Source organism: Barbatula barbatula, assembly GCF_947034865.1.
Source record: "Barbatula barbatula genome assembly, chromosome: 7".
Classification (NCBI taxonomy): Eukaryota; Metazoa; Chordata; class Actinopteri; order Cypriniformes; family Nemacheilidae; genus Barbatula; species Barbatula barbatula.
Genome location: NC_136770.1, coordinates 7,995,262 through 8,014,241, shown reverse-complemented (window position 1 = coordinate 8,014,241; position 18,980 = coordinate 7,995,262). Strand labels below are relative to the sequence as shown.

The 18,980-nt window shown below is 39.7% G+C and overlaps 2 protein-coding genes across 2 annotated transcripts; one reads left to right on the top strand and one right to left on the bottom strand.

Annotated features, from left to right (window-relative positions):
* Window positions 1-221: 221 nt before the first annotated feature.
* On the top strand, window positions 222-7,797 carry igfbp5a (insulin-like growth factor binding protein 5a). Its single transcript, XM_079459549.1, has 4 exons — window positions 222-846; window positions 4,935-5,077; window positions 5,772-5,891; window positions 6,006-7,797. Exons 1-4 carry the CDS (start codon window positions 516-518, stop codon window positions 6,138-6,140), a joined length of 729 nt encoding a protein of 242 aa, XP_079315675.1. The 5' UTR covers window positions 222-515; the 3' UTR covers window positions 6,141-7,797.
* Window positions 7,798-8,961: 1,164 nt separating this feature from the next.
* igfbp2a (insulin-like growth factor binding protein 2a) lies at window positions 8,962-18,227 on the bottom strand. Its single transcript, XM_079460127.1, has 4 exons — window positions 17,463-18,227; window positions 10,733-10,902; window positions 10,034-10,174; window positions 8,962-9,752 (listed from the first exon to the last, which is right to left on the bottom strand). Exons 1-4 carry the CDS (start codon window positions 17,824-17,826, stop codon window positions 9,594-9,596), a joined length of 834 nt encoding a protein of 277 aa, XP_079316253.1. The 5' UTR covers window positions 17,827-18,227; the 3' UTR covers window positions 8,962-9,593.
* Between the last annotated feature and the right edge of the window lie 753 nt (window positions 18,228-18,980).

Sequence of the window (18,980 nt, the reverse complement as noted above, 5' to 3'; positions counted from 1 at the left end):
TATCATAAAACCTGACAATGAACATAAGAGCGTCACGCTCAGATGACGTTAGTACACTTTTGTTAGTGCTTTTGTGATTGTATGCACTTATTTTTCTACTTTCGATTTCTATGTTGCTTTATTTCTAAGACTGCACCAAATTCATGAATGCACCGCATCACGCCAGGTTCCGCCCAAGAATCAGCAGCACCTATAAATGCAGTGCACTCTCCTTCACCACTGTTCACGTGGGCAGCGATTAACAGCACATCTCTTACGGAAAGATTCTTCGCTTGATTGCTCTTTAGGACCTCGGACTGATACATCTGATTCTATATTGAATATTTGTTCTCTTTATGAATTCTGCTGGTTCCAGTTGCAGCTCAGGACAGATGACAGCATTCTGTGCATCATTGGATTGTATTAAGTGGTGAGAGAAAAGGAGAGCATTTGACACTTTAACAACGAACTTCTTTGCATTGACCAGGGGCTACATCATCATTTTTTAAAATAAGCAGACACTTTACCTGAAGACCATGTTGCTAAGTTTTTGTGCTTTGATGACATTGATATGGGGACTGCCCAGCTGCTCTGCTTCTTACGTGCCATGTGAGCCGTGCGATCAGAAGACGATGTCCATGTGTCCTCCCGTGCCGGTTGGGTGTCAGGTGGTGAAGGAGCCCGGCTGCGGCTGCTGCTTGACCTGCGCGCTGACCAAATGGCAGGCGTGCGGAGTCTACACGGGCACGTGCGGACAGGGATTGCGCTGCCTGCCTCGGAACGGGGAGGAAAAACCACTTCACGCTCTGCTTAACGGCAAAGGGGTTTGCATAAACGAGAAAACATATAAACCTGCTATTCTAAAACGTACGTTTTATAGATTCTTTGATGTAGGAAAAAGTTGACAATACGATTCTCTATCTGTTCATTTATTGCCATTTAAAATACGTGACCGTATAGGCTACAAGAACAAGAAAGAGAAAAATATTTTCCATTTCCAGGATTAACAAAGTATCTACTGAGATTTTAAATATATATTCAGATTAATAAATATTATGATTCCATATTGCGCTGCAAATATTGATGTGTAATAATAAAAAAAAATAGTTTAACAGCTGCCTTAAAATTTTGAGTTAATGCAACTTTAAAATATTAGTTATTACATGAATTTAATGCAAAATTGTTATGTTAACTAATATATTTAAGTTGAATTGACAAACTTTAAGGCAGCCTGGTAACTTTAAACAAAAAGTTAAAACAACAATTAATTTTAACAGTGTGTTACTATACATCCTTTTTATTCACTTTTTGTAAGAGACCAACTGTATTTTATTTGCTCTGCATTATAAAAATGTTGAATCAATGAGCTTTCTGCTCATATACATATTTTAATTGACAGAACCAGATGATCAGGCTTTTTATAAACATTTGCATGCCCTATAAACTCATTCATTTAATCATTTGGCAGACGACTACTTACAAGTAGTTTTTTACAGTGTCACATTACTGCAGAGCAATCAGGGGTAAGGTGTCTTCAGTCATGGCCTGCTGGCACTGAGATTTGAACCTGCAACCTTCCGATCACAAGCCCAATGGTCTAACCATTGTTACTTGGAAAGAGATGCTGCGTTTCAAAAAGCTACGGGAACATTCTTTGTGTGTTGTGAGGAAATTGTGCTAAACAAGTTATCATTATATAACCTTGGTGGGTGATGCAGTTAATTTCACACACCTGAGGTCTATAAGTAACCAACATATCCTCAGGTTAAAACTTTTTCTGAAAGGACGTACGAGCACGCCCACAGTGCGGCATTGAGGCGCAGCATCACGTTCCCGCTTTTTAAGGGAACAGGATTACAGCCAACCCGAGACGTTCCCTATCAAAAGCTACTCTATTTAGAACGCCATGGGAACTAGAAAACCAACGCTGCTGCACAGGAAGTGTCTGGACCCCCAAGGTTGTTTGCGCACAAGCACTGAAGAGGCCTCAAACACGATTCTGGGATGTTGACTCCAGGACACAGGAGTAGTGTGGACATCCAGGCTGTAGAATCTGACAAATATCTAAGTAGAGGACCAGCCTGCCGCATCACACACTTGCTGCAAGGGGACAACCCTTGCTAAAGCCATAGAAGATGCAACCCGCCCGGTTGAATGAGCCCTAATTCCTTGAGGCGGATCCTCGACCATGCGCCTCGTAGTCCAGGGCAATAGCGTCCCTGACCCAATATGACATAGTTTGTCTAGCGGCGGCCACCCGCTGGTTGCGACCCACAAAGCATATAAAAAGCTGCTCCAACTTACGCCACTGGCTGGTGCGGGGGACGTAGTTCTGAAGAGCACGTACTGGACATAGTAAGTAAAGCTTTTCCTGCTCCTGTGTCGTGAACGGCCGAGGGCAGAAGGCCTCAAGAACCATCCGATGCACAGTGGAGAATGGAACTTTCGGGAGGTCATTGGGGTGAGGATGCAAAATGGCTTTGACCAACCCAGAATCAAATTCTAAGCAGGATGGTAAAACTGACATGGCCTGCAGACAGCCATTAAAATAGCCATTAAAAAAACATCTTTAGGGTTAAAAACCTGACCTGTGCTGATTAATTGGTTCGAATGGGGTGTCCACCAGACCCTCGACCACTATAGCTAAGACTGTCGGTCTAGTGGGCGGTCTCAACCGCTTAGCTCCACGAATGAAGAGAGCGACTAATGGGTGTCTTCACTCAGAAACCCCACCAACCTGAACATGGCAAGCCGAAATGGCAGCCAATAAACTATGAAATATGCCTCTGAAGACAGTTTTTCTTGCAGAAACTGCAGCACTGAAACAACCTGGCAGTGCACTGCATTTGTATGGTGTGTCATAGACCACCTTTTAAAAACACGCCATTTGAGGGCATAACTTCTTCTGGTGGAGGGAGCCCGAACACTTATTGTCTCCACTACATAGGCTGGAAGGCCAGCCTCTCTTAGTTGGTCTCCTTCAGGGGCCAGGGGCATGGAGGTTCCAGAGCTCGAGACAGGTATGAAACAGGATCCCCTGCACCTGAGTCAAAAGATCTCTCCTGACTGGAATCGACCAAGACGAGCCATGGAGGAGGGCTACTAGTTCAGAGAAACACACTCTGGTCAGCCAACGGGGAGCTATCAATAGGAGGTGAGACCCCTGTTGACGGACCCAGGCCAGGACTTGGAGGAGCATCGCGATCGGGGAAAATGTGGAAAGATGCAGTCTGGGCCATGCATGGGCCATCACGTCCAGACCCAGGGGAGCTGGAGAAGTCAGAGAGAAGTAGAGGGGACATTGTGTTGTCTCTCGTGAAGTCAAGAGGTCCACCTCTGTTTCGGTAAATATTTCCCAGATTTGACTGACTACTTCGGGGTGGAGTTTCCATTCTCCATTCTTCACAGCTTGTCTGGACAGGAACCTGCCATCTGCCCAAAGCAGAACTTGCTGCGGCAGTGTGATGATTTATGAAAGAGACTACCGCTGTGTTGTCCACCCACACCAGGACATGGTAGCCTCTTAACTGCTGGAGGAAGTATTTCAGGGCCAGAAAGACAACCATCATTTCGAGGCAATTGATGTGCCATGCGAGAAGATGACCTCTCCAGGTCCCTTGGGCTGGATAGCCATCTAAGACCGCACCCCAACCCATTAGGGGAAGCTTCTTTCTTAAACATGTTGCAATGACAACACGGACCGAGAGTGGGCCCTTGGTTCGTAACCCTTATTTGCCTCTGGGGATTGGCCCTTGGATGAAATCCCCTGGCTTTGAGCCACAACTGAAATGGTTTCCTATGCAGGAGGCCCAAGGGTATCATCGTGGATGCAACCGCCATGAGACCTAGAACTCTTTGAAAGTGATGAACTGTAACTCTCTGGCCTAGCTGGATTTTTTTCATAGTGTTTTGAATGGATTCGACACGTGGAGGAGACAGCTGTGCCTGCATCGTGATCTAATCCCAATCCATTTCTTTTTTGGGAACCAGAAAATACCGGCTAATAATAATAATTGCCTGCCTCTGTCTGGCAGGGAAACATGCTCTATGGCCCCTTTATCCAGCAGGGCTGGCAACTCCTGTGTCAACAAATGCGCTCGTTCCGGTTTCACAGAAGTGGAGACCACGCCGCAGAAACGCGGAGGACGATATGTTAACTGAATTCTGTAGCCTGTTCATACAGTCCTTACTACCCAAGGGGAGATATCTGGCAGTAGTCTCCATGCTGCCAACTTCTCTGAACGGGGTATTAGTTTTGACACTTCGTCCTGTCCGGGGAACGTTAGATATCCGGTTTCCTGAATCGTGGATCAGACTTTTTCTCACAACATAGAGAGCCTACACACACACAAAGCGGTAATTGAAGGCAAAAAAAGCAATAAATGAGGGCAACAGGTGAGGGGCATGCAACAATGCCAAGAAAATTAATGAAGAAATGAGGTGGAGGGGTCGGGAGACAAGCGAACACATGGCACACCAAAAACAAACAATGGCCATGTGCTTCCACACAAAACACATGGATCTGTTTCAAGACTAGAAAAGCAGACTGGGAGAAGCAGGATTGTGACATACGTTGAGCCATAAGTTACTCCACATTTGCATAAGGTAAAACTTTTCCTGACATTGTTGACTCACTGGCAACATCTACATTGTATTATCCACGGTTTCTGGTTTTGCCATGCTCTTATTAAAAAGGAATATAATCAGATTGCTTTGTAGCTCATTGACAATGTTAAAGGACCATTACTTAGGCGATTCCTGTCTGGCTTAAGATGCTTGGTAGACATGCAGCAAAGTATGTGCTATCTTGAATTGTAAGGTTCCATGACCTTCTGCAGCAGCTGAGTCTTCCATTAAAAAGACAAACATCTTAACTTAAGCACAGCTCTTATGTGTAATATACTCAGTACAGCTCTTGGCGTGCTATTGTACTCAGTTGTGTTTTTTGTTTTTAGATGGTGAGTCAAAGGACAGCCTGATTAACAGCAAAAAAGCTCAGGCCATGCAAAAAGACAAGACGAGACAGCAGTCTAAACTGAGGACCATAGGCCGTGTGAAATATTCCCCATATGCCATGGACAAACAACAGTCTGCGATTGTAAGTTTGTTTTAGGCTTGATATCAGTGAAATAGTAATGTAATGCTTTTTATTGTATTATCCACAGCTATATAGCTCAACAACAGGCAAAATAAAAACAGGATAACAAACTGGCTTTTCACATCATGCTTTAGCCTTTCAAAGTCTTTTTTGCATCCAAGAGTTCATGTTCAAAAGAAGTAAAATTTTCTATAAATGGCATCAATTATTTTCCAACCAAATTTACTTTTATAAGTTGTTGCATAGATTGCACATTTAAAACGACTGAAATACAGCATGTAAAATAAGTTTGCAAAATCTTTCATAATATTGAAAGGAGATTTGCTTTACATCGTGTTGGAAATCAACATGCTAAGCAACTCCTGTTTCATCTATAATTCAGAGTTACCCACAGATTTGGTTGTTAATGTGCTCAGAATTCATAATAACAATATTTGTAATTCTGTACTCATATTAAATATGTGAAGATAAATGTGAAGATTTTTCTGCCAAAATTTCCTTAAACACAGTTTTCTTAGATACCGCATAACAAATTTAACAACTCAGCAAAGTGGAGTTAAATCTTTATACTAATTCTAATTGTCCTTTGTTTTGTTCCTATGACATTTCTGTGAAAATCATTTGTGGTAGTAAAAATGTCTGACGCCTTTCATCGTCTGTTCTTCTTGTTTTCACATTTCTGTGGTTGCTGCAGGGTCCATGCCGAAGGAAGCTAGATGAAATTTTCCAAAGGATGAAGGACACCTCCAGAGTCATGGCTCTTTCACTCTACCTGCCCAACTGTGACAAAAAAGGCTTTTTCAAGCGCAAACAGGTTAGCGCTGCATCACTTTTATAATTTGCTTAGTTATCGGAAAGTCTTCTTTTCTATAAACAACTTGGCTGAGGGCAAGATCAGTTTACATGTCTTTGTCCGTATCTTTCACAGTGTAAACCATCCAGGGGGCGTAGACGGGGCATCTGCTGGTGTGTGGACAAGAATGGAGTTCAAATGCCAGGGACTGACTACAGTGGAGGTGACATCCAGTGCAAAGATCTCGAGAACAACAGAAGCAACGAGTGACACAATTTGTTCACCTATGACAGGGCCATACACTCACCCTTGTCTGCCATATTGATCGATTGCGTGTAATCCCTTATTTTTAAACATATGTCCTAATGACAGAATCCCTCTAGACACTACCATTCACAAGTGTGGAATCACTGCAAAGGTTGTATGTTTTTAAAATAAATGATTATGATACATTAAACTGATCAAGAATTGCAGTCAAGACATAATGTTACAAATGACTATTTATATAAAATATAATGGTGGGACTTTATTTAATAAATTCTAAATATAATCCCTTAAAAGCTGTCATAATACTTAATTTATCTGTAAAAATCAGAATGAAGTATTCCAGAGCATGTAATAATGAACTGTGATGTGTTCAACAAACTTGGAACACCTTTATTCATTATAGGGAATAATTAAAACTCATCAGTCAGCAAATCAAATTCAAGCATTTAACAACACTGTGGTATACATGTAAAAATGAACCGACTACATTCTTGCTTAACATTTTGTTACTCAAAGAATCTTTAAGAGGCTGTTCAGATCTTTCCAACGGTTTATTGAGATATTCTATTCTATTTGATTCCATAGCACTTCTCTGGTGTGGTTGGCTAGTGGGTCCTTTTTTCATTTTTAATCAAATGTTTTCACATGCAACAAAAAATTGCGAAATAACAATCAGCGACATGTGCGGCACCGTTATACAAACAGTAGCTCAGTGATAAGGCAATTGCAGTGCTTTATTGTAAATTAACTTTGACCATTGACCAATCCGCATCAAGGAGGGGAAATAAATGTTTATAATAATTATAGATCCATCTATACTAAATTTCTCCACCAATAGCGATAGCTGATTATTCTGAGTGATATTTGCAGATGCCGATATCCCTTTTTGAAGATTTAATTAACATTTCTTAACTTTCTGAATGTTATCATACATTACAATATACATATATAAAAGCCTATAGTTGAAAAATAGCTTTTATCGGCAGATACTGATTATTGGCTGATAAATCGGTGTATCTCTAATAATAATGTATTGACTGCTTTTTGATTAAAAACTCGAAAACTTTTAGCAAAGTGATTCCAAACGTTTGAACTGTAGTGTATGTATCCATGTACCTTTAAACACCTCAGACAATATAAGCACCAGATATAAAATCCTGTAGTTATCTTCAAAATCACCTGTCATGTTAAAACAAATTGTGATTTACTGTTTATCTCAAAATCAATGTCTATTTCTTGGTATGATTTTATAATTAAGGTTGGAACGTATTTGAAGATTTGTTTCACTGTATCCTAAGCTTAATACTATTCTTACAAAAAGGCTAGATGCTTTTATCCCTACAATTTATCATACACTTTCTGATTTTAGTTATTTTGCACCCAAGTGTTCAATTTGAATGATAATAGTTGCATACATGTATTCCACTACTTTACTCCAGATTTGAGGTAATAAGCTTACTGTTCTGCAATATCACCCAGCGGATAAGAATACAACTCAGTTAATATTCTAACAGTACATTTGAAAAAATGAAAGAAATCTAGAAGAATCAGCTTTTCCTCTGCAGAAAGGTTGGGGGGGGTCTAGATAACTTTCCATGAAGTGTTGGGGGGGGGTCTAGATAACTTTCCATGAAGTAAAGGAGATGCATTATTTACATACATTAACCAGCCATGTTCTCTTCTCATACCCTGTCTTTATCTCTTCAGGGTTTTCTTACCTCAGTATTCTATTTTGTTTAGTCATATATATATATATATATATATATATATATATATATTTATATGAATTTTTCATTTCTTCTGATGAAACTCTATGCTTATGTGGGTTTAATTTTATGTGAAACATTAGTGCGAACTGCGAAGCAGACCAGTGAGACAAGTTTTGCCGGGCAGGGCTGTAGAATAGGAAATAAAATGACTACTGGCCAAACCTGACTTAAAAATATAAGAACTATGGTATATTTTTCATTTAGAATATTTTATATACTCAATTCAATACCTTTCAAATCAAGTTTGAATACGGAGAGCCAAAGCGCGTTGTATGACATATCAGTGTGTAATATTAAATTTGTTTCTCTTATTCTTTCTATTTTGTAAAGACAAAGCATTTGTTTAATAAATACTATGCTTTACAAATAAATGGGAAATGTATTGTATCAGAGCACAGTCTGTGTATAATTTTTATATAGCCCAGTGGTAAGAGCATGGCGTTAACGACACCAAGGTCATGGGTTCGATCCCAGGAGATTGCACACACTTAGTAACAAATGTATAGGAAAAATGCAATGTAAGTCGCTTTGGATAAATTATAAATGTAAATGTAACTCGTATATCTCTCGCACAGAGACGGTCTAGCAACAAACATTAGAGGCTGCGATCTTTGGTCATTTAGAGTGCCTGTCTCCCATCCGGACCGATGCTGGTTCGAGGCCCGCGCAGTGAGTAGGACTGGTGATACTCATTAATATTATTTTGAAAATGTGTACTGTATGAAACTTTGGAGAAGATAAAGTGACTTAGAACACAGAACTTAAAGCAACACTATACAACTTTTGCTCACGGTTCCCCCATGTGGTTGTTAAGTGCAATTGTCTGTTACTAGTGTTGTAAATAATGTTGCTGTAGACGCTGTGTTTGTAGTCGCTATGAGGCTGCTCAGGCAGCAGCGTGAGTAGAATCCGTTAAGAGTTGTTTTTTCACTGAAATAATTTAAGAGACGTTATAAGGTCGAAAAACTACAAAGTGTTGCTTTAAAATTTTTAGCATCTTGTTTCATACAGTATTACACTGTGGTGCTCACCTAATATAGTTGTTCTAATTTGTTGGTGTTAAAGAGGTTCATTTTATTTTCTTTACTGCTAATAAATCCAAAACCTTAATACTTGTTTATTGTAAGTATACATTTAAAACATGGTCCATAGGTAAGTAACAATGACTTATAGCTGAAACGTGAAGAGTGTATAAAAGTGCACAAAGTAAATCACAATATAACAGTTAGTGCATCGCTGTTACATGTATTGAGCAAATCTTCACTGTCCATGAGTTATATTTTCAGTTTCTTACTGTAACCACCAGATGTCAGTAGCTCCATGCAATTTGTACATCAGATGAATTTGTGTAAACAATGTGCTGTTTCTGATGAGTGATCTGACGAATGCATTCTCAGCAAATGAAATTAACAACATACAACATACATAATTGTCAAAAGAATTTTAAGACTCAATAAACAGCTCGATTGACTTACACCCTCTAAACTATCTAAGGTAAGGCACTAGCTCACCCACATGTCAGTACTTAAAGTGTAACAATGCTATTTTAAGTGTAGTTTCAAAGTATGGCTGATCTTCAAAAATGTATAAACACGCAAGGTTAAAGGGTTTAAAGAGCGTAAAACGCTGACTCCACGTAAGGGTTGGTGGGGTTGAAGATCAAGAAAGGTGAAGGCTGAAGGCTTTGTTACTTTTGAGGTTCCACAGGGGGATCCATCTCTAGGTCATCGAAGTACTGGCTGCAGTTGGGGTCTCCACGTATCAATGGAGAAGTTGGAATTGGTCTTCCTGTGTGGGGATTCACGCACCAGCACTCACCACGATGTCCATTCACTGACATCTTACACTGGAAGAGACGAACAAGACATATTTCTAAAGGACTAAATTTAAAATGAAATGCGTAAAGGTGTGATGCCACCGAGCTACCAGCAAAGTAAGTGTTGTTGAGGCTGCAGCTGCTAATCTGAATGAGCTAATTGTATATAAATAGTACATTTTAAAACCAGTAAAACGGTCTCTGAAATGGTATCTAAATTTTTCCACGGCTTTATACATATAGGTTATGTATACAAATTTGGCAGAAAGCTCAAGCTTGTCACGTTATTTCTGATGTGTCGAAAAGAATACCTGTTTCAAGTTGTACTGGCCTTTCATGTCACAGTTGGGCATGTGCATTGAATAAAGGTCTTCCAGAGGACCCCTGTTATCACTGAAGGGCATTTTTGAGATCCTTTCCAGCACCTGGTCCAGCTCCTGCTGACACTGACTCTAAAATACATAAATAAGTGTACTTAAAGTTTTGCTAAAAGTCTGTATAGCTGATACAATAACAATATAATCATTCATTATGCTATGAGACACAATTAACTGTTACACCTGGTGGAGAAATTATTTCACAGGCAAATATGGAGTATGTGACACCATGTATGTTCTATGCTTACATTTAAAACAAGAAAACAACAATTGTATTTTTGGGTGATTTTCTTTTCAACCAGTCAGAACTGTAGCATTCAGCACTTTATTTACTCAGGCACTTAAGATTTGATTTTTGATTTTGATTCAATTTATTGTCATTACACACATACAAGTACAGTGCAACGAAATGTAGTTCAGTGTAGTTCGAACTTAGTTCAGTGTTCTTAGTAAATGTTTGACACAATTTGAAAGGTTACGCTGTGACTGTACAAAAGGGGCAATAACAAAATAACCTGTTATGAATGCTGTTAATGCAGTCATTGAAATTCATCAATTCATGCAGGATGCCTACTTCTATTGTTAACAGTGCAGAACAATTTTATTGACTGAATTTGGATTTTCATCACCTACCAATTTAGCACGAAGCACTTTAGGGTCCTCCACTTTGTGGTACTTCATCTTGCTCTTCAGCTGCTGGTGGTGTTGTAGAACAGCACTCTCCTTCCATGGGCTATCTTTGGTGGGCTTCCTTAGGGGAGGAATCTCAGTCAGACCAATCTCTAAAGGGTCCTGCAACTCACCTGATGATAAGACACATTTGATCTGTTATTTCTCTCTCCCTCTTATCGTGGAATAATATAGACAAATAGAAATGATCACAGGAGCTGTTTTTCCTCTCACAAGGAATCCAGACTGGTTTGCAGCGAATGAAAAAAGCACAAGAGGGGGCAAAATGTTGGAGAACATGTTGCTCCAAGATCCTGTTTTGAAACACTTTCCCTTCATTCTGCACCAATATAGACCACGTACTATAGTTTAGCATCCGTATAAACTAAAGACAACAATGCTTCTGATGCTGATGCATCATGTGCAGGCAGTGGTGTAAGGAAGCTATTGCAAACATAAAATAGAATCCTAGAAAAGATATTATCGTAATTCGTACACTGTGACCAGTGCACCCTGCAGGGAAGCGTAGACATTTTGTGAAGGATGTATTCTGCTATGAAACCTGAGCAGTGTAATGTATTTACACTGTGGTACTTCAGGTCTCCCATGTCTAATCTTTTTTCATCTGCATTACACAAAGAGGATGTGGTTTTTAATTATTTATAATCCTGTGGATTTTATTAGATTGGATTTGAGGGCACCAGGGTTCCCACTTCTCATGTATTTCAATCAACAGCATTTTACTATTATAAATACTATTATAAAATGTCTGTCAGACAAGTTTAAAGGTTTTAAGACGTCATGTCATCTGTTAAAAGAGAAAGTTCACCCAAAAATGCACATTTCCTCGCATCATTTCAAAGCTATATGACTTTCTGTCTTCTGCAAAACATAAAAGACGACATTTAGAAGAATGTTGGTAACCGGCGGTACCCATTCACTTATACTGTTTGGACACAAAACCAATGCAAGTCAATGGGTAACACCAATGTTTGGTTACCAACATTCATGAAACTATCTTTTTTTTGTGTTCTGCAGAAAAAAGGTCATACTGGTTTGAGGGTAAGTAAATGATGAGCGAATTTACATTTTTTGGGCGAACTATCCCTTTAAAAACCTCTGTTGACATCAACGCTGGTATTGATATATATGTTATTTAGTATTGTTTGTTTTCCAGATTCGTTTCTTGGACTTATACATCAGCCTGTAAATAGAAAAGTTTACACTCATAAACTGTTTCTGATTTGGTCCTAATCATTAAACGCAATAACCCCTCTAAAATCATAGCCAAGCTCTCAAAATATGCAGTACACGCCAACAACAAACATGGCCAAACAGCAGGTTTGAGCAAAAACAGTCTTCATTTCAGCAATGTTTTCAGGTCATCAGCACTTTTGAAGTTCTTCAAACCTCACTGCGTAACCCTAAGTGGTGCCCTTTAGGGGTGGGGTGATCTCTTTGAAGCTAGTGTCTCAGCAGGTTCTGCATAAGTGGAATGAAATCAGGTGTGTGTGTGTGGAAGTCTATGGAGCTTTTACACGCCGGGGGTGAAACATTCCTGCTTCTCTTGCGAAACTTCAGACAAAGCCTGTCTTGGCATAAAGGAGGATAACCCCCACTAAGCAAAAGGGCACTGGTCCTGCACGCTGTGCCCCTTCTTATCTAAACACTGCAGGGAGAGGAGTTAGGGCACTATATAGTCTACACCGCCTGTTGATCCGGCTGCTTTTGCAAGAGGGATCAGCGCCAGTCATGACTCTGCTGGTGCCGTAGGAAAAATTTAAGATGAAATTATAAAGGCTTAAGAAAAGAAAAATGCATGCATCCGACTTTCAATAATACATGAATAGAGCATTTGTGTGTGTGTTGTGTTTTAAAGCATAGTTTTAGTCAGTTAAATGAATTGTCACATCCGTATCGGAATTGTCACATTCATAACGGCTTCTTGTCGTTCATCATGTTTTACGTTTTTAATAAATAAATGTGCCAGAATATGTGTCTATGTGTAATGTAAATACAGTTATAAAGACAGTTTGAAATGACCAAAACCATACCACAACAAATGTTATTATGCAAAATAATACCCCAAAATGTACATTTTATAATGACGGTAGGCGATAGCCGGGAGAGGCTCTAATTCAGCAAATGCTCGTGTTTGTCGTATATGAGTAAGGGACAAACGACATATACAGTTGTATGGGTTGGAGGATATGTTGGGAATTGGCCAATTGATTTATGAAGTTTACATGAACAAACCTCCTTACAAGCATCAGTGCCCCACGTGCAGCCCAATCCTCTACTGTACACATGTGACTGCGTCCTCATCACATTGTCTGCTGCTACTACAATGCCTATTCACAGACAACAATGTAACAATATAGGTATTCACCCTGACACTTGTATCAGGACCAGAAATGCTCTCTGAATGTCAGAAAAACCAAGGAGCTTGCGGTGGACTTCAGCAGACAGGAGAGAGCTTACTTTAGCCATCAATGGTACACCAATCTTTTGCATTGATCTGTGCAAAATGTGCTTTGACAGCAATTTGAACATCAGTGTCATCTGACTGTGTCCTTGTGTTCGCAAAGCTACAAACTTATTAAGCTGTAACAGACCTTTTAGAAGTTCCCCAAGCACACACATGTAGTCGAAGGAACTATTTTAATCTGTCCAAGTCCTTCAGGAAAAAATAAGAGGGGTGGGCTTTTCGCATCTACAAATGGCTATCCTTTGGAGTTAAATGATCCACATGGAGAGCCAATCATCATTGTCAAGCCAGACCAATGAATGCACAATTAACATGATTCATTTTGGGAACTAGGATACAGAGCGCTTTTATTAGGTTATTTCCATTACTTTTATATCTACCATGAGGATATAACAGCATGGATGCTCCAAATTCATGCTGGTTTGAATGGGTAAAGGAAGAACTCACAGTCCTGAACAGTTTGTTGCCATAATGCCATGCCAGCAACCTTAATCACAACCACCTTATCTGGCATCATCCTGTGCAAACTCTCCACTGGAACCCTGGCATGGTAGTTTGCACTGATGGTGAATGGGAACTACGCGGACCTTGTCTTAATAGAGAAGACAATGAACAAATGTTTCTGTTCTCCATCTGTTTAGGATCAAAAATACAATCTCTGTTCTACTGGCCACTGAAACGACGGCGGTGGAAACAATACGATAGAGATCTTCTCTACTCGTTCAATGTTAATTCAGTATACTTTGTTTCTTAGTTTCCTTTCCCAGTGGAAGAATAATGTAAGATAAAGTTGTTACAGTGATAAATGAAATACTGTCAGAATTTACTCAAATCTCAATGACTTGCATCTGGGGAACAAATAAGAAGATATTCTTTATCCACTGACTGTTGGTTTCCATTGACTTGCATAGAAGTCAAAGGATATCAGCGTTTTTTGATTATCAACATCTTTCAAAATATCTTCTGAACATTTAAAGGATTATGACACACTTGAATACATCTGATTCTGTGATGTTATACAGTAGCATACAGTATATAATGGATCGGACCACATCTGCCCAAGCAATTGTCATGGGACCAAAACAAACATGTATTAAGTGAAAGTTCACAAAGACTTCTTCTAATGTTTCATATATTATGTACTGAACATAAGCAGAGATCTTGCTAACCATGTCATAACAACAAGAGATCAAGAGCACTTATTAGAGACACATGGCTTTGATTTACAGCAAACAGACGAGATACAGCAGGGCTGACTAACAAGGTTTACCAAAGTAACATAATAAACGTTGACTTCAAACCATAAATCTAAACTATGGGGAGACTTACATTTTACCCTGATAGCTTGTATACGAAGCAACGTGTACAAAATGGACCAAATCGGCAAATTCCAATGAGGTCCTTAGGATGAATCCCTGTAACACCCACCTCACACCATGTGCACTCGCCTCAATAACATTTCTCACATTGTTTGTGTTATCTCCAAGCTGCTGCAGGGAGCTGAAAAGTTTATTCTGGACCCTGACATGGTAAGATTCTTGGCATTCGAGTTGCCGAGTCGCTCTAAGGGGGGTGGCAGCCGTACTCACTCTCGCTGAAAGCAGGGGCATTAGTTGGCTCTATTTTTGTCCAACGGGTACCGCTACCTCATCCCTGTAGGTACAGTCCATAAGCTGTTGCTTTATTTTCAGGCCCCTCTGGGCTTTGTGAGGTCTACCTTTTTTGGATCACTATGAAAGGGGTGGAATAACAAGCATATCCCTGTTGGTTTCCTTCTTGGTGAAGATCCTGTATAATAATTGGACAAACCATGCTTGTTATATCATGAAGCCTTTTATCTTTAACTGAACACATTGCACAGAGTTAGTAAAATTCAATGAAATGCACAAAGCAGGTGAAGGAATAGACGGATGTGACATGCACAATGCGACAATTACAAATAAAGATTCGTAGCCTGGATTGAAATGCCATGCTTTTTAAACATCGTGTTTTAACAAGGCTGTTCACAGATCAGGATGTTTTTGTTTTACATGCCTTGAATATGTTTTAACATATCAATTACCCACTTTCTTCTGTTCAAAAGCATTTCCTTGTTGTCGTTTCAATGTTTATTGATTCTGCAGTCTGCCACAGCCGTGAGCGAACAATTCCCAGTCTGGACACAAGAACAACTGAAATCAGGTCTGTTTCTGTGTGTAATTGGAGAAATATTTTGTAAAAAGAGCAAAACACAGAACAGATGGCTACTGAGAACGTACCAACCTAATCAACAGGTTATATGAGATCTTTCAATATAGCAACACTTTAGAAATTATGGCAAAAGAATAGTGCGCTGTAAAAACATTGTGAAAATAGGATTCCTGAAGTACAAAGAGCAGTGACAGACCACATCCGATAGCAATCACCCATTAGACTGATCAAATATCAAATCTGTAAAAATACATTTCTTGACTTTTTTCCAGGAAACACAAAAGAAGCTTTTAAAGGAACAGTTCACCCTCACGATGAAAATTCTGTCATAATTTACTCACCCTGTCGTCATTTTAAACCTGTATGAATTTACAAAAGAAGATATTTGGAAAAATGTTGGTAATCAAAAACCGTTGGTGCCCATTGCCTATTGTATGGACACCAAACAAGTTGTTCTGCGGAAGAAAGTGATACAGGTTTGAAATTACAAGTGGGTGTGTAAATAAGGACAGAATTTAAATTTTGAAGTTGAACTTCTATCCTTTAAGAATTATAGTGGTTGCATTTTCCCATGCACAATAAATGGGGACTAAGGTTTTTGGCCTATAAATAATGTAAAGCACCCTAATAAAATCATGACAATTCGGTTAATACATGATACATGATACAAAAAAGACTAAAAAGTTGTTATGTACTGAAAATCATTCCTGTTAAAGATGTTACCATGTTTCAGAGTGAGACAATAATGAGACAAAACCCGTTTTTCCAAAAAAGTATGTAATGCATTAATTACAGTTCTTAAAAGGTTTCGCTTTACAATGTTAAATGATGCACTCCAGTGCAAAACCCAGAAATAACAATTCCTGTAATTACAAAATGTGGGAACTTTTTCCAGAGCCCTTCACCCAACTGAAGCCCTCTTTGACATGCACACACACACACACACACACACACACACACACACACACACACACACACACACACACACACACACACACACACACACACACACACACACACACACACACACACACACACACACACACACACATGTCTGGTTTATTATCCCTACCCCCAAACCTAAAGATCATAGAAAACGTTTTGCATTTTTAAAAAGTGCTCTGTACAATTAATTAGCTTTTTTGCCCATGGGGACCTCAATTTGTCCCCATGTGTTGGTGTGCATTTAGGTCCCCACGGGATATAAAAAAAAGGCAACACTCACAAACATGCACACACGCACACACTCGCACACACACACACACACACACACACACACACACACACACACACACACACACACACACACACACACACACACACACACACACACACACACACACACACACACACACACACACACACACACACACACACACACACACACACACACACACACACACACACACACACACACACACACACACACACAAACGGCTACACGATAAATGTACTGCAGGAAAGGGTCAAAGCACGAAGTCCATCTTGCTATCATTATCATTCCATTTACCCACCAGTTTATTTTTTACCCAAACTCCTGTTTTCTAAAGTCTGAACTATGGGAGATAAAAAACCTCTGAATACTTGGACGGGTACAGCACGTGACCAATTACGTAAAAGCTTAGAGGAAGGCGAGAGAACGAGCAACTTTAATTATTTATCGATGAAGGCAAATAAATAAGTCTAAACGCACAATTTCAATTTTATTTGTGCTTCTACTCTGCGTGAATTATCTTTAAAATGTTTTGCTCTTATGACATTCACATTCCATAATCACATCCAAATCCACATTTCAGCAATTGATCGTGAAAAACATAAAGCACTTAATGGCCTAATTTCAGTATTTCACTGCAAACGAAATATTCTCGCTAGTTTGGCTGTTAACAGCTAAACGAATCCGTTGAAAACGGACGAATTGTGTAAATTATGCATACTGCAGATAATACATTTCGTTGATATATGTATATCTATTCGTTATCTAACACATTGTAAATGGTCGACCCTTAAATAACTTACCACTGACTTCTCGTGGCTCGGCGCTTCCTGCGGGTTCATTGTCCACTTTACGTCCACATCTCCCGAGCCCTTGAATCAGCTGCTCCAGCGGCAGATCCGAATCCGGCTTGGGATAACATCTCAAACCACTGGAGCATCTCGGTGTGTAAACGCCGCACAGCTCACCCTCTTGGCGGGCGCACACCGGACAGCAGCCGCAGCCCGGCTCGCGCACGATCTCCGTGCACGTCTCCGCAGGCATTGGGCAAGCCGCTTGGCGCTCCGCGGTGCAGCTCGGACAACGGAACACCATTTCTGAACGAGCGGCACCGGAAAAAGTCAAAAGTGCCAGCAGCAAGCTGCAACTCACGTAGAACAGCATCATGACCACGAATCCGCAAATCGGAGTGGTTGTGCACGCAAACAGGTGAAGGCTAACTAGGGCTCTCGAGAGCTCTTATCAGCGCTCATATACCGCTGACATCATAGGCGATGACTGGCGCGCCGCTGTTTTGTCAAACAAAACCTAAAAGGAGCTGGAGTGCAAGTGCCTTGAGTTTGTCTTATGCGGGGTCGTGCTTTGTTGAATTAAACAATGGTAGGATTGTAGGTTTTAGATTTAGCTATTAAAGCAACAACAAAACATACTTTGCAATACTCGAAGTGGGCTTCACGTTCAAATGTAACGCTCGACCTGTGTTACTTTTAACGGTGACTTGAGGAGGCAGATGTGAACTACATAATACTATTGAGTGGTGCTTATGCCAAACATGTTGTAGTTAGGCTATGGTAGCAGGTTATTTTTTTCAAGAGAATTTTAAGAACCGTCTATGACTTTTTCAAAGAGAACAAAGGTCTCTAAATGTGTAAACAAATGTACCGAGACGGATGATGTTTCGTTAATGTAAACGTTTGCTCGGTCAATGGGGAGGTAAACGTTTGTGCTGTCAATAAATTCCCCAAACTCTTCTACAAGTTACAGTTTGCTTTTTATGGATGGCAGCGTGCCAGTTTTGATCAAAAGCTACAAACTCTCCATTTTATAAATGTGTTTGAATTGCAACTGGAGCAAGAAATTCATGCTTAAGAGAATAACTGAATTAAGCTACAGGAGCATATGGAAAGTTGGTCAGTGGATGTAGCAAGTTTATGTCAAGCCACATATTGTTTGCTATGCTGAGAGGAACACTTTTTCCAAACATATGTTTTAAAGACGCCTTTTAGAAGATGTGTATAAAGTGCATTAACCGCCACTGTGAAGAAGAGGGAGAATAAAACAATTCAACACTAAAAGAGGACTTCCTCCTGCGACAGGGTACTTTGCAACATATTTCAAATATACATGTAATCTATTTTGTTGCATAATACAGAAAATGCTGTTTTGTTGAATAAATTATTATATGAATTAAAGTTTTAGTTAGAAAATGATTCAATTACTGGATCATTGTAACAATGATTACACTAAAGATAATGATGATTTAAAGTCCATACTAAATTATTGGAGTGATGCAGGCAGTTGCCAGTGAAACGTCCCAAGCT

Coding starts and splice junctions, on each gene's coding strand:
- igfbp2a (XM_079460127.1), bottom strand. CDS start 17,826: ATGATGCTGTTCTACGTGAGTTGCAGCTTGCTGCTGGCACTTTTGACT. Junction 10,175..10,732: donor AAGTGCTTCGTGCTAAATTG/GTAGGTGATGAA, acceptor TATGTATTTTAG/AGTCAGTGTCAGCAGGAGCT. Junction 9,753..10,033: donor GCCAGTACAACTTGAAACAG/GTATTCTTTTCG, acceptor CGTCTCTTCCAG/TGTAAGATGTCAGTGAATGG.
- igfbp5a (XM_079459549.1), top strand. CDS start 516: ATGTTGCTAAGTTTTTGTGCTTTGATGACATTGATATGGGGACTGCCC. Junction 847..4,934: donor TAAACCTGCTATTCTAAAAC/GTACGTTTTATA, acceptor TTTTGTTTTTAG/ATGGTGAGTCAAAGGACAGC. Junction 5,078..5,771: donor ACAAACAACAGTCTGCGATT/GTAAGTTTGTTT, acceptor TGGTTGCTGCAG/GGTCCATGCCGAAGGAAGCT.